This window comes from Amia ocellicauda, chromosome 6 (assembly GCF_036373705.1).
Source record: "Amia ocellicauda isolate fAmiCal2 chromosome 6, fAmiCal2.hap1, whole genome shotgun sequence".
In the NCBI taxonomy this organism is placed as follows: Eukaryota; Metazoa; Chordata; class Actinopteri; order Amiiformes; family Amiidae; genus Amia; species Amia ocellicauda.
The window spans coordinates 30601457-30627961 of NC_089855.1; the positions used below are offsets into that span (position 1 = coordinate 30601457).

The 26505-nt window shown below is 38.5% G+C and overlaps 1 protein-coding gene across 4 annotated transcripts in view; it reads right to left on the bottom strand.

Annotated features, from left to right (window-relative positions):
* usp9 (ubiquitin specific peptidase 9) overlaps window positions 1–20895 on the bottom strand; it is a 59925-nt gene extending 39030 nt beyond the window's left edge. For 3 of the 4 annotated variants that reach the window (XM_066706867.1, XM_066706868.1, XM_066706865.1), the window contains exons 1-3: window positions 20179–20895; window positions 19263–19309; window positions 2428–2681 (exon numbers count right to left, since the gene is read on the bottom strand). In XM_066706867.1, coding sequence (XP_066562964.1) covers window positions 2428–2523 — 96 coding nt within the window. In that variant the 5' untranslated portion in view covers window positions 2524–2681; window positions 19263–19309; window positions 20179–20895. The remainder of the gene's footprint in view (window positions 1–2427; window positions 2682–19262; window positions 19310–20178) is intronic. The other variant, XM_066706866.1, reaches the window with a different exon arrangement.
* Window positions 20896–26505: the final 5610 nt, after the last annotated feature.

Consider the following 26505-nt stretch of genomic DNA (forward strand, 5'->3'; position numbering starts at 1 on the left):
GGAAAGCTATTGAGGAGGCACATTTTCATGGAGCAGATATAGAAGTTATATCCATCTCAGGTTTCACAAGCTTCAGTGTACTGTAAATTAACTAAGCAGAAAAAGTAAAGATGTATTTTAATGAACTCCAAAGTCAAATGGTGTAAAATACAGAAAACCTAAGTGTGCTCAAATACACAAATCACATTTCCATTCATGTGCAATTAAAATGTAAACAGGTTCTATACTTTTACAAATCGTAGAATATTTATGACTGACATTTAACAAACAGTGCTTGGCAATGTTACATAATTTAGTATATTGAACAATTACATTGATACTACAAAGTTTAATTAAATCAAATCTGCGCACACACAAGTTTTTTTCTCCCCCCCAAACTCAACAGCAAAATTGACACTTGACATTGGCACTTTAGACTGACGTGTTTCATGCCAGAATCACAAGATTATTTTTTTTCTGCTGATAAGGTATTAAGAATCTGTTTTACATCTGACCAGACTTTTCTAAAGAAAGCACTGCTTTGAAACACTAATTAATTAACTGTCGGTGAAAAGGACAACAAGCTCCCAATTGCATTGACAAATTAACTGTGCAAGTGTTGGGTGGAGAAAACAAATAACATAGAATCCTCACCCCCAAAGACACAAAAATCAAGAACATGAATATCAATAAATTCAGTCTCTTGTCAGCTGTGATAAAATTGCAATTTAAGTTCTTTCCTTGAAGTCAACTTTAAATGTAATCTCAAATCTGTTATTTAGAGGGACAGCAATTAAATAAAGAATGTAACAATGAAAATGTAGAGCACAACAGCAAATCTTAGTATCTGACATTTAAGCAAAGAACGTACTCAGACTGCAACATGTTCAAAAGATAATATTTAATCTGAGGATACTGACAGATCAGGCGAATAATTTATTTGTATTTATTTTTTTATCAATTAAAACATTTCCTCTTCTATGCTGGATGTTCCCATAAATGAGGAAAACTGCTTCCCTGAGTAGACCTTGGTTTTATTTTGATAAAACCTTAAAATAAACATTTTGTCCCTGGTCAATTAGGATGTACTGTACATCAAGCTAGCAAAGTAATTTTAGGATTGCTGCAATAGTACATTGCATAGGCCTTGATAAAAACACCAATAGTCAATGTTTGTTCAATGAATATAAAGACAGAAGAATTTGAAATCTTTAGAACCAGTCACCAATCTACAGATCAGGGCTTAACGCTCCTTTTAGAAATCAGCTGAACCAGTAACATGTTTTTTTTTTTTTTTACAATTCCCCCTGAAAAATAATGTTTCTAGTAGTGGGATAAGATAAGAATAAGGCTGCAAGAGGGGGCTGCATTTCTAATCTGCAATAATGTGACCAATTTGCATTTAACAGCTAATTTGTGATGCTTGTTTTTATGAAAGCAATAAGGCTGCTGGAGTAACAGATCTAGTTCCAGACTCCAGGGAATACTATACCTTCAAATATTACACCATTTCCTAATGATAGACTAGAGGTGCCCAGTTAGAAAATCACAATGAGATACAATGAGATAAAAAATTATATATTTTTTTTTTTGCATTGTCACATTCTACTCTGCTAGACTTCCTTCTGACAGTGTGTATATATATATTATATATATATACACACACACACAATATCAAAGTGCACTTCAGCAGTTCTTTGTACTCAAAAGACAACTTGAATGAATCAAGCAGTTCAAATGGGTTTCTACGGTTAATATATACCAAAGAGACATGTCAAGTTCCTGTAACAACTGAATATAATGGAATCCAACCATCAGCAAACAAAACAGTTCATATAACACCACTGGTTTTACAGCATGTTATATCTGGAAAAAACACACACTATACAGCACTCCGTAGGCTTGGTAAATCTATAGCTTGCCAAATGCAGCTGTATGGAGCAGAACTGCAGAACCTGGGAATTGTGGGGGTGTGGAAATAAAGCCTCCTCCTTGACTGACCTACATAGCCAACACGCATAGCACAACTGATCTCAAACCAACGGAGGCATCCTTCCCTCAATGCAGCATTCATTCATTCTAGCCTGTTCTATGACAATGCGACAAAGCGGAAGTCTGTACTACATACATGAGACAGCTCTCAAAATATTGCAAAATTTATTTTTTCTGCGGTGTGGCTTTACAATATTCCGTTTGCGTTTCTTCAGTACAAATTGTACAAGAGCCTCCAGCTCAGCCAGACCTATATAGTCTCGCACTGCTGCACGAGAGGCATCCTGCTGCATGCCGATGATGTATCCAGCTTCCAGGGCAGGAGTCCCGTAAAACACTTCCAGTGAATCTCTGGCTAGAGGAGCTGAATGAGATCCCAGACCCACCAGAACCCGAAGCACTAAGAGCTCCTACGATTCCAATGAGATAGATGGGTGGCTGTGTGCCGAGACTCACCTGGTTTTGTGGGAGAGGAGGCTGGGACTGTCCGTCAGGAGCCTGGCCCTGGCTGTCATTCCCTCCGACCGGAGAGCCACGGGTCGTGGCTGTCATACTCGACACGGGGCAGATCTTTGCAATTTTGTCCGCTTATGTTGTTGTTGTAAGAGAAGAAATTATTGCCTCCTCAACAATGACGGAGAACCAGCATACGTCTGTATAAGAAAGCACCACCTGAAGCACAGGATGTTTTGCAGAGACCATTGCATAACCTGGTGAAACAAAAAGGGAAAGAAAATGTACATCAGAAGCATTATTTTTGCCAAAAAAATAATTTTAAAAAATCACAAATGTAGAATCTTTGAACTTACTACCATTTCCGCAGCAAAACATTGCTTTTCATACAACCTTAGATGCAATTTATAAAAATCACAAACTCCTTGCTGTCAGTCTCAATTGTGCTGAAATACAACTTTTTTGTGAATTTCAGGCTTTCAACTTGTCAACTGATTTCACTGCACTGTACACAAAAGTGATCTTTCCTCTGAAATGCATCAAAGAGATACTGCAAAGTACCTGGAACTTACTGCATACCCTTAAATACAAGTGAATAAGAATAATAAATCAACTACATCATAAAGATTTATGAGAAGTACTAAATCAAAGCCAATATTGACCCATGCTGAAAATAACTAAAATATGTATGCTGTAGAAGTTCAATTTATTAAAGAACTGTGTTCCCACCCAATGAGATTGTAACATTTGTAAAGAACTATAATGTTTCAATGATCCACTTTTTAAGTTCCATTTATAAAGTTTGATCTCCACAGTGACTCAACTGGCAGAGACAGCTCTGGCAGTGCAGAATAAGCCAAGGGACTGTGAAAGCTCTGTCCTGTAAATGCAGCCCTAAAAGATGATCCTGCTCCCATCTTCAGAAGGCAGGAGAAAGCACAGATCAAAATAACTGCTTTTACACTCAGCAGATGGACTGCCAGTGCGTTTGTCATTGCTGGCTGGTGGAACACTTAAGAAGGCCTCAAGACTGCCTCATCAGTAAAACTCTGTTCTGGTAACTGCTGTCATAAGTAAAGGGCCCTAAAGGATACTCTGATTGGCAATGCAACTGAACAGCAAAAGCCATAAAAAGGCAGGCAAACTCCCACTATAAAGATGACCTTCATCCCACAATTCTAGCATGCACAACCACTGACATTAATCCACATAATTAACCTGAACTTTAACTTAAGAAGTGAAAAACCCAGGATTATCAGCTCCTACAGACCCATTCTGCAGAGATCCTTGAGTGGCCCATTCTTACACAATTAAAACAAGACAACATTACAGGTTTTTCAGAACATTTCTTGGAACAGGTACACGCAATTTCATACCGTTACAAAAGCAATTCAATTCCTCAGAAAATATTCCCATTGTCTCCTTGGTGAAAATCTCATATGTTCTGAATACAAAACCATCTCATTTCCACTTCCTTAAACTACAAAAATCAAAAAGCAAAGCCACAGCTTGCATCTACCCGAGCTGATGGGTAGATCAACTTTATATTAGCAACACCTTCAGGTCTGCGGGTAGGAAACGTTGATCAAAGGCCCTTCTGCAAAATCACAGCATGGATATGATCTTCAGTTCAGACCAAAAATAAGGAAAGGAAGAACCATACACAAGTAAATACAGCAAGAAAACCAAAGCGTTTATCTCTGGATAAATAATTCCCAGATTTCAGTTGAAGTATTGTTAAATTAAGCAAATATATATATATATATATATATATATATATATATATATATATATAAACAAAGTCCAATCTAGCAGCATGTTTTCCAGTAATATGCTCTCAATGTTCCAATGGAAGGTAACAGTATGTTTTACATCTCGGGCTATGACATTTATGCCTATGAATTAAGAACTTGCATGATCACACTGCAGTATGTATTCAAAATAATGCTTTCATTCTGTATTTAAGGTAATCTCTGGAGTGAAAAATTATAATAAATATAGAAATAATCCTATTACATAATGGAATCTAATGACAGCATCCCTATTTTATTCCAAGAAAAGTTATTTCCTCTAGCTTAGGTATCCATTCTGAGGACAGGATGTGGGCAGCAGCTCCAGAATCCCACAGCATGACAGCCTGCTTTTCCAGTAGGAAGCTATATAGAACAGAGACACAAACTTCAGGCAGGCATACTGAGAATAGGCCTTACATTGACAGAAAAGTAATGTGAAGGCTGAAGTTTCATCATTATAGTGCAGTTTTTTCCTCCGCGGCATCCAAATAACCTTTACATTTTGCAGTTGTATTCTGAAGCATCTCTATTATGGATCAGAGATTACCCATTAAACCCTCCCCGTTGGAGTTGCCGAGTCCCTGCCAATGTGTTGCTTCCTTCAGGAAACTGTTACATAAATGTTATCATCCAGTTTTTGTTACAGAGACCCAGTAATGACAAGACGAGGATAATTGGTTCTCCTTATCATGGATGTGTCTTAGCGATAAAGTTTAATTAACCTTACACAATAACTTGTCTTCCACTTTTCTCTGTTCCTTACAAGCAGTTAATTTACTAAAATAAAACTTTTCTAAAAATAAAAAAAATAAACATTTTGTCCAGAAAATGTCCAAATACAGTGCTTGCTTCAGTGGTCATTATCTAAGAGCTCAGTCAATCTGTTCCTAATGCAAATGACTGTCCTACAAAGTGATGAAACTCAATTCAGGTTACAACATCCACCAGATCTCACATAGAGGATCAAGCAACAGCCTTGCCATTTCTGAGCAGGTTTTTCGATCTTAAAAATTATTCTCCACAAATTACAAAACCCATAATAGAAATAGATGTATACACACAGTGCCTGTAGAAAGTCTATTAGTCCATTTTTTCACCTTTTGTTTCCTTATAGACTGGAATTAAAATTCATTGAAATATAATAAGATCTTCTTAAATGTATCTCCACATTCTAAAACAATACAAGAATTTTAATTTAACATTGGAGAAGTGTCCACCCCTTGTAATGGCAATCCAAAATTAGCCAAGACTGGTCAATATTGTGACAATATCCCACACACTCCACAAATCTGGCCTGTATGGTAGGATGGCAAGAGGGAAGACATTACTCAAGAAAGCCCACCTTGAAAACCATTTGTATGCAAAAAAACAACAACAAAAACATTGCACTTCTCTAGCTTTTTGACAAAATGTTTTGTGGTCTAATGCAAAATGTTGGCCTAAATGCAAAGTGTTAGATCACCCAAAGAAAAGCATCCCTACTGTGAAGGATAGTAGTGGCAGAATCATATTATGGGGATGGGGCAAAAGGGAAAATGAATGAAACAAATTACAGAACAGTCCATGAGGAAAACATGCTGCCCTCCACAAGAAAGCTGAAACTGGGACAGAAGCTCACCTTTCAGCATGAGAACAACCCAAAGCACACAGCCAAAAGCTACACTGGAGCGGCCAAGTAACAAAAAGTCAGAGCCCCAACCTAAATCCAACAGAAAGTGTGGCATGACTGGAAGATTGCTGTCCATCAATGTTCCCCAAAGAACTTAAAAGCAATTGAACTGTTTTGTAAAGAAGAATGGTCAAATATTGCCAAACAGTGCAGCTGGTAGAGAGCTATCCCAAAAGACACACAGCTGCAATTGCTGCCAAAGGTGCTTCCACCAATTATTTAACTCGGGGCTGGAGACTTATCCAATTATGATAATTTCAGTTTTGTATTTTTAATTTCTTCACAATAAATCCTTTCCCCTTAACAGTGTGGAGTATGTTGTATAGATAATTGAAAAAAAAAAAATCAAAATTTAAACACATGAAATTGAGGCACGGACAACAAAATGTGAAAAAAGTTCAAGGGGGTGTAGACGTTCTACAGCATATGTATAGGCTCTGTAATAGATGCATCTAAAAGATGCATATTAGATGTATATTTTTATGAATTAGGCTGTATACAACATATACATCTGAAAAAACAATCGGGTTCCCACGATCAACACTAGCTAAGGGGAAACCTCTCCAGCCATTCTGGCTCAGCATATTCAGCAGGCAATTATGGGGGAGAAGAGAAGGGGATCTCCAAAAGCAATACAATAAAAACTGTTCATGGTTGCGATGGGTGGTCAAGTCATACTATGGGAAAGGTTAACGGTCTCAAAGTAATCAAACTCATGATAGCAGTCTTATTTCTGGAGATGCTACGTGTGGCACCAATATTTGAGGAATGAGAAACACTTAATGAAGTGCCACGCAAGGGCATCAGTGCAGCTGAGCAGCAATTAGTGCTAAGAAAAAAACCTGATCACTACCAGAGAGGTAAAGGATTTGGTTAATTTTACAAAATAATAATAAAAAAAAAAAAAAAATTAACATTTTAATTGTTAACTTACGTAGTTAATGTGCCAATGCTTAAGTATCCTACACATTCAATGTACTGCTTTAAAGGAATACAAAACATACAAAAACAACAAACCTACATAAAATGTTTAAACAGATGAAGTTAAAATTGAAGCACACAATATACATTTTCAGGGAGAGAATTAACCCATCTCAAGTATGCAATGAAAATCACTAAATGAAAGCTATGACCCTCTCATTGCTATCAACCCTTACTGTCAAACTTCTATAACTCAGAGATATAATAGGAATGCCAATTCAAACTCATGCTACCATAAAGTGGAGTAAAGGAACTGCAGTGAATTTTGCAATTAAATTGAGCATTATTAAACATACAGCATGAAAAACATGTAGGGGTATATCTTATGTCTGACATACAGTGCTGTGAAAAAGTATTTGCCCCCTTCCTGATTTCCTCCAATTTTACATATTTGTCACACTGAATGGTTTCAGATCTCCATACAAAATGTAATGTAAGACGAAGAGAACCCAAGTAAACACAAAACTCAGTTTTTAAATGATAATTTGATTAAGGAAAAAACATATCTAACACTAACTGGCCCTGTGTGAAAAAGTAATTGCCCCCCTGAACTTTATAACTGCTTGTGCCACCTTTAGCAGCAAGAACTGCAACCAAACACTTCCTATAATTGGAGATCAGTCTTTCACATCGCTGTGGAGGAATTTTGGCCCACTCTTCTTTGCAGAATTGATGTAATTCAGTGACATTGGAGGGTTTTTGAGCATGAACTGCTCATTTAAAGTCCTGCCACAGCAGCTCAATCAATCAAATCAATTTTTATTTGTATAGCGCCCTTCACAGGGTAGCCACAGAGCGCTTTACAGACAGGTAAACATACAACAAACGTATAGCAAAATAAAAACAAATACAATAAAATCAAATGTAGACCTGTAAACATTTTACATGATCTAGAATATAGTGAGTGAACATTTAAGTAAATAAACCATTTAGGCACAGAGGAGAGAAAAACAAAAAACTCCTATGGATGGCATGTAGGAGAAAATTAATCTCTGGGGGTCCATGGCTTAGGGCCTAGGCCTAATGGTTGCCTCCACTCCAGGCCACTCCAAAACCCTAATTTTGTTTCTTTTGAGCCATTCTGAGGTGGACTTACTCTTGAGTTTTGGATCAGTGTCCTGCTGCATAACCGAATTACATGTCAAATTTTCTGGTAGAGCACAGAATTCATGGTTCCTTCTGTGAGTTTTCCAGGTCCTGAGGCAGCAAAGCAACCCCACACCATCACACTACCACCACGTTTGACTGTTGGCATGATGTTCTTATTGTGAAATGCTGCATTTGCTTTATGCCAGACATAGCAGGACCCGTGTCTTCCAAAGAGTTCCACTTTTGACTCGTCTGTCCACAGAACATCCCAAAAGGCTTGGGGGTCAACAATGTGCTTTTTTGCAAATGTGAGAAGAGCACTAATGTTTCTTAGTCAGCAGCGTTTGCGCCTTGCAATTCTCCCATGAATTCCAGTTTTTGCCCAGTCTCTTTCTTATTGTCGAACCATGAAAGCTGACCTTAGCTGAGGCTAGAGAGTCCTGCAATTCTTTAGACGTTGTCCTGGGTGTTTGTGACTTTCTGGATGAGTCATTGCTGCGCACTTGGAGGAATTTTGGAAGGCCGGCAACTCCTGGGAAGATTCTCCACTGTTCCACGTTTTCTCCATTTGGAGATAATGGCTCTCACTGTGATTAGCTGGAGTCCCAGAGCCTTGGAAATGGCTTTGTAATCCTTTCCAGACCGATTTATCTCGACTTATTTTTCTCATCTCTTACAGAATTTATTTTGATCGCGGCATAGTGTGCTGCTTGTTGAGACCTTGTAGCCTACTTCACATGGATTGTAAGGTCCTATATAAGTCATGTTTAGATTCAACAGGGTTGAAAGTAATTAAGCCTGGGTTTGTCTGCTCTAATTTAATCCAATGATCATTTAAATTTGGTTAATGGGTTGACTGAGTAACTAAGGGGGCAATTACTTTTTCGCACAGGGCCAGGTGGTGTTGGATAACTGTTTTCCTTAAATAAATAAAATTATCATTTAAAAAATGAATTTGTGTTTACTTGGGTTCTCAGTCTTATATTACATTTTGTACGGAGATCTGAAACCAGTGTGACAAGTCAGTTATTTATGTGAAGTGGAAAGCAGCTGGTGTTATGAGGTTATGAGCATAGTGTCAACCAAGGGGGCGTAGGTTTGGTTTGAACATTGGTGGGGACACAATATGTTTCTTGTGACACTTCAGAGGGGGATTTAAGCATTTCTAAGCCAGTCATGATCTGAGTATACTACTTGTCATCTAAGAAAATATATATATAAAAAAAAATCACTACTTAACATACATAAAGTAAATATGAAATGGCACACACCACTTCATATATTATTTTGTTTCAAAACTCTGTTGCTGTATTCATGTCATAAGGACACAGACTCCAACTTTAAAGTGCTTTATATTACTCAACGTTTCAGATTCAGGGACAATTCAACATTCCCTTGACATTGGTAGGGACATGTCCCTACCTAAATCTACACCATTGGTGTCAACCAAGCATGATCCCAGAAACCTCAGGAGCCTTTCCAGATGAGCGGAGCTGTCAGACGTTAATGGACGACAAAGGTTAACCTTGATCAGAAGCAGCAGCAAGGGAGATGTGGAGGGTGGTGGGCAGTGCGTGCAACTATGTAAAAGGTGTTGATTGGCATGCTTCAATTATGAAACCATACAATCAATGACTTGTAGGTCTACGGAAAGTTGGTCAACTCCACTTTTGAGCACCAATCTCTAGGTCTCTTAGAGGTACCTTGCCTAAAGCAGACCAGTGACATAACCAAACCTATCGTTCCTCTGTCTGCAGAAACTGCAGGCACAAACTTCCGCTAGGAGGCTAGATGATAGCATTTGATCTCCCAGAACCAGTGTGCTCAACTTACTCTAAGATTCAATAGTCACCAAGATCCATTTGCCAGTAAAAAGTTCAACACTAGAGAATTACTTTGGGAACTTTTACAACATGCTTGCGCCTGGCAGCATTGCACAGATAATCTCTTCTGTCCAGTCAGAGTGGAGGAGAATGCTTTAAGAGTAGTTGGAGTGAGCACGAAAACAGCAGTCTTATTTTGTCCATAAGAGTAGAGCACAGGTCTCTTGTTGAGCAGGTACACTTGATATTATTGAACATTACTAATTTCAGCTTAATAAAAAAAAGACGCCTTTGTTTCCTAATCTTCAGGAGATTTTTTTTGGTTTGTAATGAGTCGGCTTTGTGAAGGAACCAGGCACTTCTCTGTGTAACCACACACCATGTTAGACAATATGCACACGCCTATTTCAATTACCATGCCAAAGATTGCATGTCAGTGTATCAGGTACACTTATCTGAAGTCAAACTACCATCAAAACAGCAGTTTACCATTTAAGTACAATTGCTAACTGGAACACCAACATCCTGCTATTTCTGGGCAAGCACACTTACTAAAAATATGACTGTTTGTGCTGCATTGATCAACTAGTTCAAAAACCACAACCAAGACAACTGAATGTGTTCAAGTAAAACATTTTCTGTGGAGGTGTATTCGACTGGTAATTATGGTCTAACAAATACAGACAGTCTGTATACAAACAGCTACACATCATCCTATAATGTTGACGTTTCATTCTATAGCTCACGCAACCCATAACACACATGAACTCCTGAAACTAGAAGCATGCATTTTGATTGAGTTAGCAAGGACTGTTCACATCACATCAGTAAGGACTTCTAGAACAGGTGAATCTTTAAAAACATCACTCAAAACTGCCTAATCTGAGCCACTCTAACAAGGGAGCGGAGTGTGCTGAAATATTCAAAAATTGAATATTAATGATTAATTATGTTTCATGAATACAATTAAAGCAGGCTGCACAAGGAAAGTCACTCAGCCAAACCAATCACACAATTCATGCATTTCAAAAACAACAAACAAACCCAGATTCGGGGTCAATACCCCTTATGAATTCTGCTGGAACTAGATTTGAGATCTAGTCAATGTCAATATCAGCTCTGTAAGCCTTATAATTTTCAAATCTAATTCCAGAATTGAAACAGAATTGAACTGGAATAGTCCCCAACTCTATACAGCCCTGGAATATTCTGAAATGTGATGTATGAAGAAAAAGCACAGAGAACATTTTGAATTATAGAACATATGTTGTGAAGGAAAGCAAATCTTAGTTTGCAGCACATGTTTAAGCTCAATAAAGCTTTCTATATAACTAGTACTAGATTAGTTCCGCTACTGACTGGCACCCAAATAAAAGGACAGGTGGGGACTACAATATTACTTTCAAAGACAAAACAAAAACTCAAAAGGTAATAAAACAGATGCTAGGTGGTAGCAAGCCATTTTGTAACTATCTTTAAACTGACCTGATAACTACAGACATCCTTTCAACACCACCATACAATGCCAAACAAAAAGGGAGGTGACAGGACATCAAGAAGGATAAGTCTCAGCAGGAAAAGAGAGAGCATAAAGGTCCATATCTGAACTCCAGCACTTGCCATATGGGGCAGGTAACAGAAGACAGCAGAGGTCATGAACACACCAGCTCCCCAGAGACAATAGCAGGTGGCACATTCCACACAAACAAACTGCTTCCTTCTCTCGTCGTGCAAAATGAGGACGATTGAGGCCTGCATCGCGCTTCCTTCTACCCTGCTTTACCAGTCACATCATCTATGTTAAATATAGCCAGATATTCTAAAGAATAGGTGTCCGTATACGCTGATTTCTTGTTCTGGTCTTAACATTGCTCTCAACAAACCTGAATACAGTAATGCTTTGAAACAATAGGAATTTCCAGGGGTTACGTTTTGGATTAAAACAGACCTAGACTACCTGCAGGACAACAAACCGTTTTGACAGCACTTCTAGGATTTTCAACTTGACAAGGCAATAAAGATGGTTTCAGTTTTACCTGTGGTGATGCAGTAAAGCTATTACATTTCCAATGGGCAGTAATGCAAACAACCAGAACTATAGCAAACACTAAAAAAATGAGTAGGGCCTAAACCATGGTTAAGAAGTTTCACCAGCATTTTTCAGTGAAGTAGAAAAGAAAAAAAACATCCAAGACAACTAAATCACCCTTACAAGGGCTATATTTCCAAAAGCAAGCTGAGAAACAAAAGTGCAACCAATATATGCACCTATACATTGAAATACTAGGAGTGAAATGGTTTTGGATTTCACTCAGTGGAGCTACAAAGTGGAGTGTTTTGGTTGTCCAAGAGGGTGAAGGCAAGTCAGAATACAATTCAAACACAGCTGCCGAGTCTTTTATGGCGGCTTTGTTAAATTAAGTGCTGTATCCGATAGCTTATAGTAACTTGGCTTTCTCTCGTGGTGACCACTGTACAGAATGGACTGTTCCCCCTTGCTGCTACCTGAGTCTTCCCAGCATAGCTGTAAATTAAGCAAAGCATCTTTGAAGGGACACATCCATAAATTAGCATCTGAAAAATACTTTACCAGCTGACAACCTACGTGAACACATGTTTATTTGGTTAACATTGTAATACTGCTACAAGTAAAGGAAGCAGGAGTCATTTTAGGTCAAAACAAAAACTAAGAAAGTGATTTCCTTGCAAAATGCAAAGAACAGCAACTGCATGTCAAGTACTGCGAGGGAAATACCACTGTACCGCAGGAGTGTACAAATTCATCTACCAGGAGCATGAGGATTGTTTTTGTTCAAATTCTGTCCTGTGACTTCAAAACTTTGCATAAAACAACAGGTATGTGGTTATTAATTCTCCAGAGCAATTTTAATATAGTTTCCCGACACTTCTTTGGCAAAAAGATGTTCCCATCCCTAATTGACAGCCAATAAGCAGAAAATGAATCATGGGTTAATTGTAGTCAGTGTCATCTGATGGTATTCACACCAATCCTCAGGAGCCATCGAAGCTCTCAGATTTAGAGATCCAACTGGTGGAATTCCCACGGCTATCAACTGCAACAACTTGTGAAACAACCACTTTAATCCCATGAACTCCCAAGTTTCCCAATGAAAGAAAACTGAAGCTCAAATCATAACCTTATGCTACATTATAGTATCATGAATGCTAAATGATATGGGACAGGATCAAGTAATGCATTCTGTGGTGAATGACAAACTTGTAAGGCTGGCTTTAAATCACAGTCAACTGACCTCAACCTTCCATGAATAATAAGGTACGAGGCTTGACAATTTAAAATCAATATATAATTTTTTTTAGTAATTAGGTACTGTAAATTTAACATCCTCTACTGAAAAATTACACAGCATACCAAATCTTGTTTATAGCACATTAGTATTTGAAATGAACTATGTGGTTATGATATTATACTGAACAAAAATATAAATGTAAGATGAAAAGTGTTGGTTCCATGAGCTGTAATGAAAGATCCCAGATTTTTTCCATACAGACAAAAAGCTTATTTCTCTCAAATTTTGTGCACAAATGTATGTACATCCCTGTTAGTGAGCATTTCTCCTTTGCAAAGATAATCCATCCACCTGACAAGTGTGGCATATCAACAAGCTTATTAAACAGCATGATCATTACACAGGTGCACCTTGTGCTGAGGACAATAAAAGGCCACTGTAAAATGTGCAGTTTTGTCAAACAACGTAGTGCCACAGATGTCTCAAGTTTTGAGAGGGTGTCAATTGGCATGCTGATAGCAGGAACGTCCACCAGAGCTGTTGCAAGATAATTGAATGTTCATTTCTCTACTATAAGCCGCCTCCAACGCCGTTTTAAAGAATTCGGCGTTATGTCCAACCAGCCTCACAACCGCAGACCATGTGTAACCACGCCAGCCCAGGACCTCCACATCCAGCTTCTTCACCTGCGGGATCATCTCAGACCAGCCACCTGGACAGCTGAAGAATCTGTGGTTTTGCACTGAAGAATTTCTGCAGACTGTCAGAGACCATCTCAGGGAAGCTCATCTGCGGCTTGTCGTCCTCAGCAGGGTCTTGACCCGACTGCATCTCTGGTGGACATTCCTGCAGTCAGCAGGCCAACTGCACACTCCCTCAAAACGTGAGACTTGAAATCCATAGATTAGGGCCCAATGAATTTAGGTCAACTGACTGATTTTCTTAAATGAACTATAACTCCATAAAATCTCTGAAATTGTTGCATTTATATTTTTGTTCAGTATATATATAAAAAAGCCATTACATTAATATTATTAGCTTAAGTACACTATGTGGCTAGTCTTATCTTCCTTATTATAAAGTGCAATGTGTATTTTTATGCAAAACATAAGCCCTACTGCCTTTCACAATGAGTTAGGTGTTCTATCTGACAAGTTTGGCCCCTGTGGCAAGTTCAAAAATACCTCTTTCAAACACACATTAGTGTTGTGTTTTCACTACATTAAATATCTGTCTAATAATACTTTATCAAATACAGTGAAGACTGTTTTAAGAGTGATCCAGATTATACTTTTGTTATACACAATAACCACAAATATCTTCAGTACAATGAGCTGAATGCATCTTACTGGGTAAATATTTCTTGCTTTTGCATTACTAATACTTGTGTTTATTTTGATTTCCCCCATTCCCCCTTTCCCTTAGTGCTTAACTATGACTTCACATTTTGTCTGCACTTATTAGCTTTTACAATCTAGGATATAGGACTTATTTATTTACTGTATATTTTCTTATACACTTGTGGAAATTGAAATTTGTAAATTGCATTATGTTTTGAATGGTTCTGTATCATTGCACTTGCCCTGGATAAGGGCGTCTGCTAAGAAATAAAAATTGTTATTAATTATTAATTCAGAAGAAATTAATTAAGTAGCCAAATAAAAAAATAAAAAAACTTTGAGAACATTAGAGGTACGAACTGGATATTTTATAGTTTACAAGAGTAATTAATAAAACCGTGAATGGAATAGAACTAAGAGCATTCAGATGAAGTAAGGATGTTGTAAGTCACACAAGGTTCAGGTTTTTTTTTTTTTTTTTTTTTTTTTTACAATACATGACTTGATATGAAGTGGACAGTGAAGAAGCACTTGAAATTAAACTACTAAAATCAAATGCCTTCTACAAATATTCAGTTATGGATATAGATGCCATCATAACCCATTTGCCCATTGAGTTTGACTTCATTGGTTAGTAGCTTGTTTCTACAAAAGACACACGTGCACTGTTCTGCAGACCAAAGGTACATCATCAATCCTGTCAGGTTCAGGAATACAATGAGAAGCGAAAGGGGGACAATGGCATGAAATACAGAATTGGAAAAGCAAATAACATTTAAGAGGCCATTCACATGATGGTATTTTGAGAGAAGAGTAATGACAGTACAAGAGGAAGTCAGTATCTTGTTCCACTTGGTGGCAAAATTGCTTGTGGATCTCATTCTTCCTCTCTTTTGCACTGAAGCACTCTCCAGGGACCAGTAAGTCTGTTTTATCCTGAGTGCCCAGGCAAATACTACAGCCTCCAATGGAACTGGCTGAAGCCCACCAGCCACAGAAAATAGGGTGAATTTCATTAGATTAAAGGTAAACAAAGAAACCTTCTTCACTAATCATAATGCATGGTAACAGGTGCTGCAACAGATCCAGGTGGACAGAAAAGGTTGCTTAAATCAGTACATTAAGTACATTGGTGCATTTAATTACAGGAACTATATGCAAGGACAGATCCACAGCAGGGCAATTCATTATCCTTTTTTGACTTGCCATGTGTCAGAAGTAAAATGACTACAAATCACAACCAGACCTCATGGACAGGTTGACCAGAGCACATTGAGAAATGAATCATGACAGGAAGCCAAGGAATGGTGGAATAGAGTTTAAATCTACCCATCCTTAAGTGTGTGTTTTCCGACACTAAACGTTTTAAGACCACAGGGTTGACTCCTTCGTTGGACATAATGTACATTTTATTATCGGAAACAATCATGAAAAAAAAGATCTTTCTTTAAGTAAAAGCTACTTAAAATGCTAACTAGATCAATTTATTGCTACATACATTTCTGTATATGAATTGAAACTTTGTAAGAAAGCCATGTTTTATAGAATGAACCTAATGACAAACAAAACAGGAAAAAAAATGGATTTTGGTCATTTACTAACCAGTTAAAGTGCACAGTACTTTAAGAGGTTTTTACAGTTGCTGAATGAGAAGTACTGGCTGCAACTATTCTAGAGAGAGAGGGACTCTGCATTACGACAAGAAGTGCTGTTCAACCAATTTACAAGTGCCACAGTTCTACAGAATCATACGACTACCTGGCACTACTTTAGACAAAATGTCAGGGCCAGTAATGGAAATTAAAATATGTTCCTTAGCAGCGAATGCTCTAAAGTCAAGAAGCCATGTATGATTACATATTTGTCATATAAACAAACCCATGCATTCCATACAAGCAATAAGGCAGTGAGCTGGAGGCCTGTGTCACATGACCATGTGCCATTCCCCAAGTTAAATTAAGCCAGGGTATGGGGCTGTATCAATATAAGTTGCCTTATACACTGCAGGTCCCTATGTTTTTCCTGCTTTACGATTGGATATACTGAGGGCTTTGAATACACAGAACGACCTTACAACATCAGAACTATATGCACCCAAGCAGATAAAGCCTCAAAGTTGTAACTTGTTTCACTGAAGCAGTTAAATGCCAGCATGCCAATAATTTATCACTCAATTCATGGATGAATAGGACCTGGTTGGCCGAGTACTTGCTCAACTAACCACAGATCTGCCTCAGCTGATGAAAACATTATAATAAACTTGCAAAGTCGTGTAACCATTGTATGTTGTAAATGCTTTTTCCTGCACAGGTGATGTAATGCTTCCTATTGGGTTTGTTCAAAATAAAGGCAAGCTCTTCAGGGAGGTTGCTCACACGCTTTTAATAACCTAAAATGCAAACAGTGAAGCTACCACTCTCTCACAGTGGTAAGGTCATGGTTCAAGTTCAACACATTAAAACATGCCTGCACGTGGGAAGTTGGGCACTGGACACAAGAAACACATCGATCAGCAGTGATGCTCAGATACCTGTAGTCCATCTTCACTTCACTTAAATAAATATATATGCTTTCACAGTCTTCAACCTGTTGTGCACCAACTTAGCACTGACAATTAAGTCCTGGTTTTGCATTCTGGTCTCTCTATCTTGAGCCTTATGAAAGCCCATATAAAAAAAACACAAATCAATTTGAAAGGACACTCAATTTAAGTATATAAGTTCCGTTCAACAATCCATAAAAAAATGGTCTACTTGCACAATCACCAAAACTCATTTCATAATTCAAATGTATCCAGAGAGTAAACATTACTCCACTTTTCTCATATGCTATACTGATATAAGGCCAGGTTTCACCACTATGACCATCAATGGGGGATATTTTTGCATTTTGTTTTCAAACCAAGTCAGCCTCGCATGGCCTCAAGTTCTTACGTACAGCAAGGGACATCTCTACATACCACTGCGATTTCAGACTGCTCACAGACTTTCCAGATGGTTGACAGAATCTAAGATGTGTCGTGAGTTACTGTTCCTGTATGAGTATCAAGCACATCCCCTCAAAATATGCTGCTCCCGTTTGAGGGAGCGCAACTGCTTCACACACCAGTTGCTGTATGGCTTCCACATTAATGTCTCTCAAACTGCAGTAAGAGTAGGACACTAACAAAAAACAGGAAATGCAAATTGCAGAAATGAGGAGATCCTGCAGTATTCAAGAAGAATCCCAATCATTTGAATTTCCCTTTATGGCTTCAGTTTGAAGAGGGGAAAGAAAATAATAAACCATCATTTGATTTTATTGCAGTCCTGACATTATTGCTATGCATTACAAAAACAAAGTGTCCTGCATCTGTTTTGAGAAAGTGAAAGTTGCCTTCAAATTAGGATGTGTTTGGTCTCTGCTCATGTTTAGAACTACCATTAGGAATCAGCCATCAGTGCTGTGTGTTTTGTGAAACTTTGAGTGAGAAGCAGCTCACACATGCAGCTGTCACTGTATAACTGTCAAATTCGTAGGAAGAACAGCATTCCATATTCGAGAGGAAGTTATTCCTCTTATCTGAAGAAAGTGCTGGTCAGAATGGCTAAGATTTGGCACAAACGTCCATGTGATATATGCTTTATGCAATGGCAATTTTTCATTCTTTCAATAATTGAGATGCTAGGGAATAATGGACTTGCTTTAAAAATAAAACAGACTTCAAAGTTGACTTTCAGTTTCTAATCTTACAACAGTTGGCACAGAAATATGGAAATTACCCTAATTCAGTTCCCCATATATTAATTTAAAATGGGAGAAATTGTCAAAGTGTTCTAGTTAATCCATAATCACAATGAAATGCCAGTGTAGTCTACTACACTTAAAACAAATATACATGGTAGTTTCACTGCATGCATCAAGAGTCTTGGTATGGAAAAATATAGCTGCCTGTGTTTTCTATTTATTTTCATAACAGCCAGTTACAGAGTTTTCAGTTATGTTTCAACTCAACAATTAAACAATGCAACTGAATTAACTGCGTGAATGTCAGAGGCCTCTGTAAAATGTGTGAGTTTTCCAAAAAGATACTAATTAAAATGTCAATGCATGCAACCACATATTCCTTGCAGAACATTCAGCACCATCTTGTGTAAATGTATCAAGGCTGTAGCTTTTTTCTGTTAAGTAATGTCACAGAATTAACTATTAAAAATAAAAATGGAGGATGAAATACAAACTAAGGAACAGGAATTTGGTTTGAACCAACTCACTATGTATGCAATATGAAAATATGATGAAGCTACCAAGCCACAGTTTACAAAGTTAAAAATATTCTCTTTAATATTTGTTGTTTGCATTGCCAAAAGGCAAGAAGATCGGATGATAGTTAAGGAGAAAAAAAACAGGTCGTTCCAGTATCTCAAAAAGCATAATTGCAGACTCACGGAGATTAAAATGTTTATTTGCAGGAATGGTCATTTACAAGCATTGGCTACAATTCTTTCAGTGTCCACTACTGAAGAAAGGCTTTGTTTTTCTGACAAAGCTCCAAGCAGCTACCTATCATCACTACACATACACTAATACGTCGATTTGATTCACAGAGAAGGGCACACAAATGCATACATACAACAAGTATAGGAAGGTATACATGTCTACACACTATCATGGGCATTGAGAAATACTCCGCTTTCACAAAGAGACCTTTACCAACGAAAGTCATTGATCCATACAGCACTGCGATCATAGAAATCACTACTAAATATTCAATTTTCAATCATTCAAAGCCAGCCCCTTGATATCATTTTTAGACACAGACCACCTCAACATCCCAAGGATGGACAAATTGATTTGAAATATACATATTACAAAATGCAGGAGGGGTTACTTACTTGTTTACATGTTTTTTTAGGTCCGGATCATAACTACTGGTAAAGACCTGGAATAAAAAACATACTTAAAAATGGCGAAACCTATAGATTTTACCAAGTAAAAAAAAACCAACTGAACCATGATCCGCCCCTAAACGTACTAGTTGAGACAGTCACGGAAATACCGTTGAACACAATTTGGTCTGTTGCTTTTTATAATATATCCAATATTGATTAACACATGAAGGGAAAAAAGCTAGACAGGACATAAAGCCTTATCAGAATCCCAGTGTACCAATACAGTACAAGAAAGGACAAGAATAAATGCATGTATCTGTCAAACAAATAACAGGATGTGTAACTGATATGCACTAGTGGTTTATATTTTAAGATACGCTTAATAACATTTCACTTGATGGTGCTGATATTAAGAAAATTTCCTTCAAATAAGCAAGGCCTAATTTCCAGGCGTAGTCCTCGGGGCCTACTAGTTTTCCACCATCACTCCACCTCAGTAATGGCGCTCCGCTCCAAAAGGAGCACCAATACGCCGGCCGCAAGATATAACCCCCCGGTTTGTTATTCACATCCCCTAGTCCGGTCTACCCGGCCGTGCACCGGGGATGACACTGTGTTATCGGTCTGCAATTCACCAAGAAATGGGGTTTAAACCCCTCTGCACGATCATCAACACCCATTCAGTCCCGAACAGGACAGAGACGGAGAGCCGTCAGCCATTTTCCTTCTTTACAGTAAAAATACAGCAGCAGCCGGCTTCCACACACACCGAGAGCCGGCGCTCATCCCGTCCCCGTCAGCCCGTCACAACCGCTGGTCCGAGCCCCTTCCCACCCCCGGAGAAGCCCCGACCCCAATGCAACACGTCCGTTTTTGAATCAGACGGAATGACAAAAGAAATCAAATGCAAACTACTTACCAGGAATTAGATCAGACTTGTCTTCCTTTCCCTATGGTACTCCAGGATTCTGCGATTTTGTCAAGCCGAGCTTAATTTCCCATCAACGTGTCTTTTTCAGACAGCTTTCTCGCACGAAATCGGTCTGTAAAAAAGGATCTCTGTATCTTGGCTTTTTTTTTGTCTGCTCTTGGGTGTTTTTCCTGCGTCACCAGCAGCAGCAGCAGCAGCAGCAGCAGCCCCCCCAACTCCCTCTCTCTAGCTCAGATCTCTTGTCAGTTTCAGTCCCAGCCAGTCAGTCACCAGTGCTTCGCTTCAATATGGCGGCAGCGCAGTCTCCGACCAGACGCCGCTATATTATCCCAACAGACAGCGCGTCCACACGGCGCAACGCCTTTTTTGAACCCCGACGGTTGAGCCGAGTCCCCCGAGTGAAAGCAGCGGAAAGCGAGCCTGTGCCGGGAGCAGCTCTTACTCCAGCTCCGCCGCAGCCGCACGCTTCACCATTTTCTTTTCTTTTTTTTTTTTCGTTTCACTGTTTTCTACACCTAATCCAGAGCGGCGCTACTGTGTCTCTCTCTCTCGCTTCAGCACCGCCTCCTGCCTGCCGTCACGCATCTGCTCTGCCTGTATTCAAAGACTTATGAAACGGAAGCCATTTTGGCTCCCGAAAAGAGAGCCAAACTGCCGCAGACAATACTGTGAATTTGCAAATGCCGAGTGGCTCTGGCTGGAGCTTGTTGTTGTGGCGTCTCTGGCAAGGGGACGACGTCAGTGGCGCTAGGGGGCACGAAAGAACCCGGATGATGATCTCATTCCACCGTTTACATTGACTCGTTTTCTATACATTACATTCTTTTTTTTGTTTTACCCAAACGCTGTGTGGGGCTATGTACGTGACGTAGCGTTAGCAACGAACGTGCAGGATGTGCTCGTTTTAGGGTGTATATTAATTAATGCAAAATACATTGTTTCTACAAAAGTGAAATAATATCCAATTCGATTTTTGAATTGTAATATACTATATATGTATGTATTGCAATATGTGTTTATTCTGGAATCCTTTGCATAGATTGCCTCACCTCTATCAAGAAAGATTTGCATTCCAAGTATTAACAGGAAGCTCATATATTGACACCAAGCTGAAAATATACAAGGGTACAAAAGCAAGTATAAGAATATGCAGAAAAGGCAGGAATGGCACAATAAACTGAAACAGAAAGGAGTGGTTTTTTTAATCTGAGGACAGTAGGAGATGGGTCAGATGTGTCCCCACAGGCTGGTTGGTCTAAACTGGACAGTGACAAATTGTGAAGTGATTAGGAGAATGACTGAAATGTGTCACACCTTAGATGGATGTCCATATACCAGAGCAAGGGGGAATTCATAGATTTGGTCAACCATCCATGGGGGCAGGGTGACACACCAGAAGCTAACACTAGATAAACTGTTAAGATGGTGGTAAGAAACGTGCTTCCAGTGCTCGAACTTTGATTTTCCTTGTATTGAGAGCTGTACCAACATGTGTGAGCAGTGCAAGCAAATTGCATTTATTTTCCAATCACTTACATGTTGTTTTTGGCTGGATAAGAATGTAAAGGATTATGTTGAATGAACTGAGGTTAGTTCACAGATTTATTTTTGTATATATATATATATATATATATATATATTGCGTGTCTGTCTGTTTGTGTTAACATATTGAAATAAACCAGGGCTGATGTCTGTGTTTTATGTTAGACCTAATGCTGAATTCACAAAGGATGTAGTAGAATGAGTTTTGATTTTTAAGTTGACATGAATAAGTCCTCTAGTTGACTTTTATTTGTTCTGTTTTTACCATTTTCTGCACGCAGTTGGATTATTCTGAAAGGATTGGTCACAGCTTGAGAGGCTCTGATTAGGCCATTTTTAGTCTTTCTTCAAGTCCCCAGCCAGCAAATATTTATTTAGAAGCATACATTTCAATCAGTCTCCAGATCCATCATCGGTTCCTTTACGTTTCTCCAGTCTGCTTTATTTTCCCATGAGCCTTTTCATGCAGGCAGTAGAATAAATTGCGACCATGACTGTTTGGGAGACCTAAGTGAGAAGTTCAGTGGTGGCAGACAGGGCACACAATACTGCTGGTTTCCTCAATTAAATTCTGCTGTTTTCACTGTCATCTTAAAAAAAAACTAAAAAAAAAAAATGAATTCCTGTTTATTGTGGAATTATGTCAAATCTATGACATCAAACTCACAAATACACTTTCTGTTTCTGTTTCTACTACTGGCTTCCTCATTCAAAACTGACAACCATAAGTGAACACATATTTTCTGGTTGTAGAATTACACCCACAACCACAACTAGGATGTCACCAAAGTGAAAACTCCCAAGTAGTGCCATCGGCAACAAAAGTAAAAATGTTCACTTATCCCCTCTCACGATGTCTATATGATTAATTTAAATATAATTCACACCTTCAACCTACAATTGAACCCAAAGTCCTGATAATTGACCTACATTTATCTACTCAAAAGTGACATAAGCCCAAAATGCAACTGGTGCCAAGATATTGGATTGTAGAGGGTGATGACCAAGCCTGCTGATGTCTGTCCAGACACAGTGGAAAACTGGCTGTGTTACAACCCCTGTGTGGCCTAGGCAAGTACACAACCCCCAACCAAGTCTCCCTTCCTAGTCCAGGGAAACATTGAAGGTCAGTGTCATTGTTGGGTGCCAATCAAGATGACAGCTCTGATAGTATGGAGTATTACAACTTTTTCTGAGTTGTATTGAAGAGAAAATGTACCAATCCCATTATTAAAAGGATGTGCCAGGTAATATTACAGGTCTAAAATATGGTTAAGTGTATTTAACATATTTTAAAATCTCTATGGAATATTTTATGGTTCCATAATTAGCAGCTCCACTACACTTCTCCACTACAGTCTAAGCTTTGTGTAAGGGTCTATTTCCACAGTTTAGCATGTCTCTCATATTAATGCTAGTAGATCTCACTTGACCTTTCATGCTGTCCCACTACCCAGTTTCACTTTTCTTTACTTTCTCTCTACTCCGCCTTTATCTTCTGCCTTTTGTCCCATCTTTGTATTGTAGACACTTTTTGCTTTGAAAAGTGAAAATTACATTTGCATGGCACACAGTCAGTTTACACTCTATTCTGCCTGTATACTGAAGCTACAAAAAACCTAAAAGTAACATTGTTGGGTTTCTGATTCTCTTTCTCTGTTTTGCTTTATTCTCACAAAGCTCTGTATTAATGGAATTGGGTACCTCAAATTCTTACATATATTAATTCCTTTTTCGCTTTTGAAAACGTATTTGTTGAAACAAAGGCCAGAGGTCATGAGGGTAAAGATGCATTTAGGATTGGATGGAAGTGTTTCACACAAAGAACTGTGGAGAGCTAGAAAAATCTAACCAGCCATGCACTTCATTCTGCCTCTCTGGGCCTCTTTGTGAATAACTACTAAAAAGTGACAGCTCAATATGGGCTTAAGGACCTAAATGTATTACTGTTTATTCATCTGGCTACTGACAAGCATGTTATTCAAAGCTTTCTGTTTCAGCACTTTTTTTTGTAAAACAAAAAAAAGAAATTTCCCAAACTATATTCAACAAAACAATACATGTATTGTATTTGTTCATACCATACATCATCCAGTGTGGTAGATGTGCACCTTTGACCTTGCTTGTATCTTCTTAGAATATAGAACAAATTCTGAGATGGCTTTAAATTTAACAAGCAGCATCCACAAAAGGGGTTAACATGCTCATTTTGGCGTGGTATCAGAGAAATGCATGGGGAAGATACTTGTTAGTATGGGCTCAGGAGAGGGTATGTATTGGTGTTAGGCTAAGGCTGTTACTGTGCTAGAGCTTTCCTTACTCTTGGCCTGCTCCTGGGAAACAGCAGGCTGTTTTTCTGTAGTTCTCATCAGCAGTCAGAGAGCAGTGTTTCAGAGGTCGGGCTCCAGATTCAGCCATCGATTGTGAATTCAGATGCAGATAAAGAATAAAACTGATGCCTTACTTCGCAGTTTAGAAATAGATTAAAACTGGCCACACACACACACACACACACACACACACACACACACATACACAGTAGAACACAGTACCCTGTCTGTGTGTTAGTATTAGTATTCTCCCACACTGGATGCTCTTGGGAGAAGTGAGGCCAGAGCGAGTAGACAAGGCAGTGCTCTAAAGTCCTGTTTACAAATGCTGACTCACAGACCTGCTGCAACACCCCCCACCACCACCAATACAACAACACCCCAGCTACAGGCTGCAAGGGAAGGGGATTAACCCCGGCTAAACAAATCTGTCCACCCATTGCTGTGTGTGCACTACCTTACATGAGTTATAAAAAACAACAAAAGAAACAATCCTTTCTTTCAATGATTCCCAATCTTTTCAAGCTAGATGCACACCTACTTAACCTTCAAATGTAGTTTAATACCCTTCCTGCTCACCCCATTTTAAACAAAAATCTGGCAGGGACTTGTATATAAATGTGAATTGTATTCTGTAACATAAAGTAGAGCTATTGTGATAATCAAGAACTACACTGTTTGTATTATCATTATATAACCATTTTGCAGAAGGAAGAAACCTCTTATCGGAAATAGTTATAGAGTTAGAAACCGTGACTATGATCTTATTCAGTAACCCGGTCTGAAGTACTCTGGTTTAGATATACCCTCACATATTGTACATCAGTTGTGCAAACCCACTCTAAATCATGCACAAGAATACAGAATCTTACATTTGAGCAGTTAGTGATCACAGGAAAACAGAGCTTTTAGTCACATTCATCACCAAAGCAGAACATTTATTGGAATATGGGAAACATTAAGTACTTTTTCGATCATCATCATCAGCAGCAGCAGCCTTTGTCAATCCACTGCTGGATGAAGGGCTCCCCAAGATCTTTCTGCTTCAAACTAAAGGGTCTCCATTCCAGGGTATGCCAGCAAAGCTTCTCATCTCATCTTCTCATCTTCTATGTAGTCTTGTTCTTGGTCATTTTTAAAATCTCTAGATCTCAACATGTTCCATAAATAGCACTATATTTACCTCTTTGCCATTACTTCGGTACCACAGAATTAATCAGCCAGCTAGAATAAATATATTAGCTTTTTTCAGGGCAATAGGCACAGAGCCAGCTACAGCTGAGGTTAACAGAAATAAAGGAAGTTGTAACGTATCAAAACAGCAGGTGTACATGCTTGAGTTTAGCTCTAAATTTGGAAACAGGATAGGGGGCTGAGTTGCCACAGTGTAGCAGAATGGAAAATACACCACCACTGCAGAGATTACCAGAGTACATTTTCACACACAGCGAAGCAAGAGAGATGTTTACGCTACCAATATGTTTTGGTTTGATTTCTCAGATATGTGGAAGCCTGTTATTATATTAAACAAGCAAGTTAGGATAATTAATGTAAAAGTATGACATGGTAAAGGTATAGACCTGGCACAGAAACACTATGGTACACAAAATTTGAACACTGTTTTAAAACTGTAACACTTCAATGGTACATATCATCAAAAAAAAAGACACGCTGTCAGACATCAAAGCTGCTTACTGTAATACAGCAGGGCACCATACATTGAATGTGCAGTTATGTAAATGAGATAAATAAATTCCATGAAGTAAAAATCATACATAATTTGGCTTTTTTTTTTGGAAAGCTTATCAATTTACTGGAAGATGATTTTTTCTCTGTTTCGTATTTCACAGTCAGGGGAGCTGTACTGATGGAATACTCACAGGAGACTTTTTCAGAGACAGCAAACAGAATATGGAAGGTAACTTTCTATCTGATCTTGTGAAAAACATGGACAAATTCAACACAAACTACTACTGCAGTTCAGCACAGCAACCAGTACCATACATTAAGAGCAAAAACATTTGAGACTGACGATAGGAAGGTCTTATACACTCAAACAGGTGATTATATAAGGAAAGAACTAAACTAAACTAAGGCAAATTGTGGATGGTGATATATTAGGAACATTCTAGAACTCGTCGATGACTTTCATGCATTCATAATCTTCTAAATGACAATTAATCTGAAATTAGCAGTAGTGACTTCAAAAATTCAAACAGCTCAAACTCTGGTAAAGACATGTTACAATACTTTGATGACAACCCACTTCAGAGGACAGCAGAGTAGCTCACAGTGGAAGGAGCTGTCAGCCACCAGCCAGGTACTGTGAACTTTGCAGTGCAGAAACAAAATATTCAATGAGCAAAGCATGCAGTATGAATGCAGTAAGGGTCTTTGGGGTGTCTGCAAATGTTAAAAGAGATATCAGAAAGAGAAAGAGACT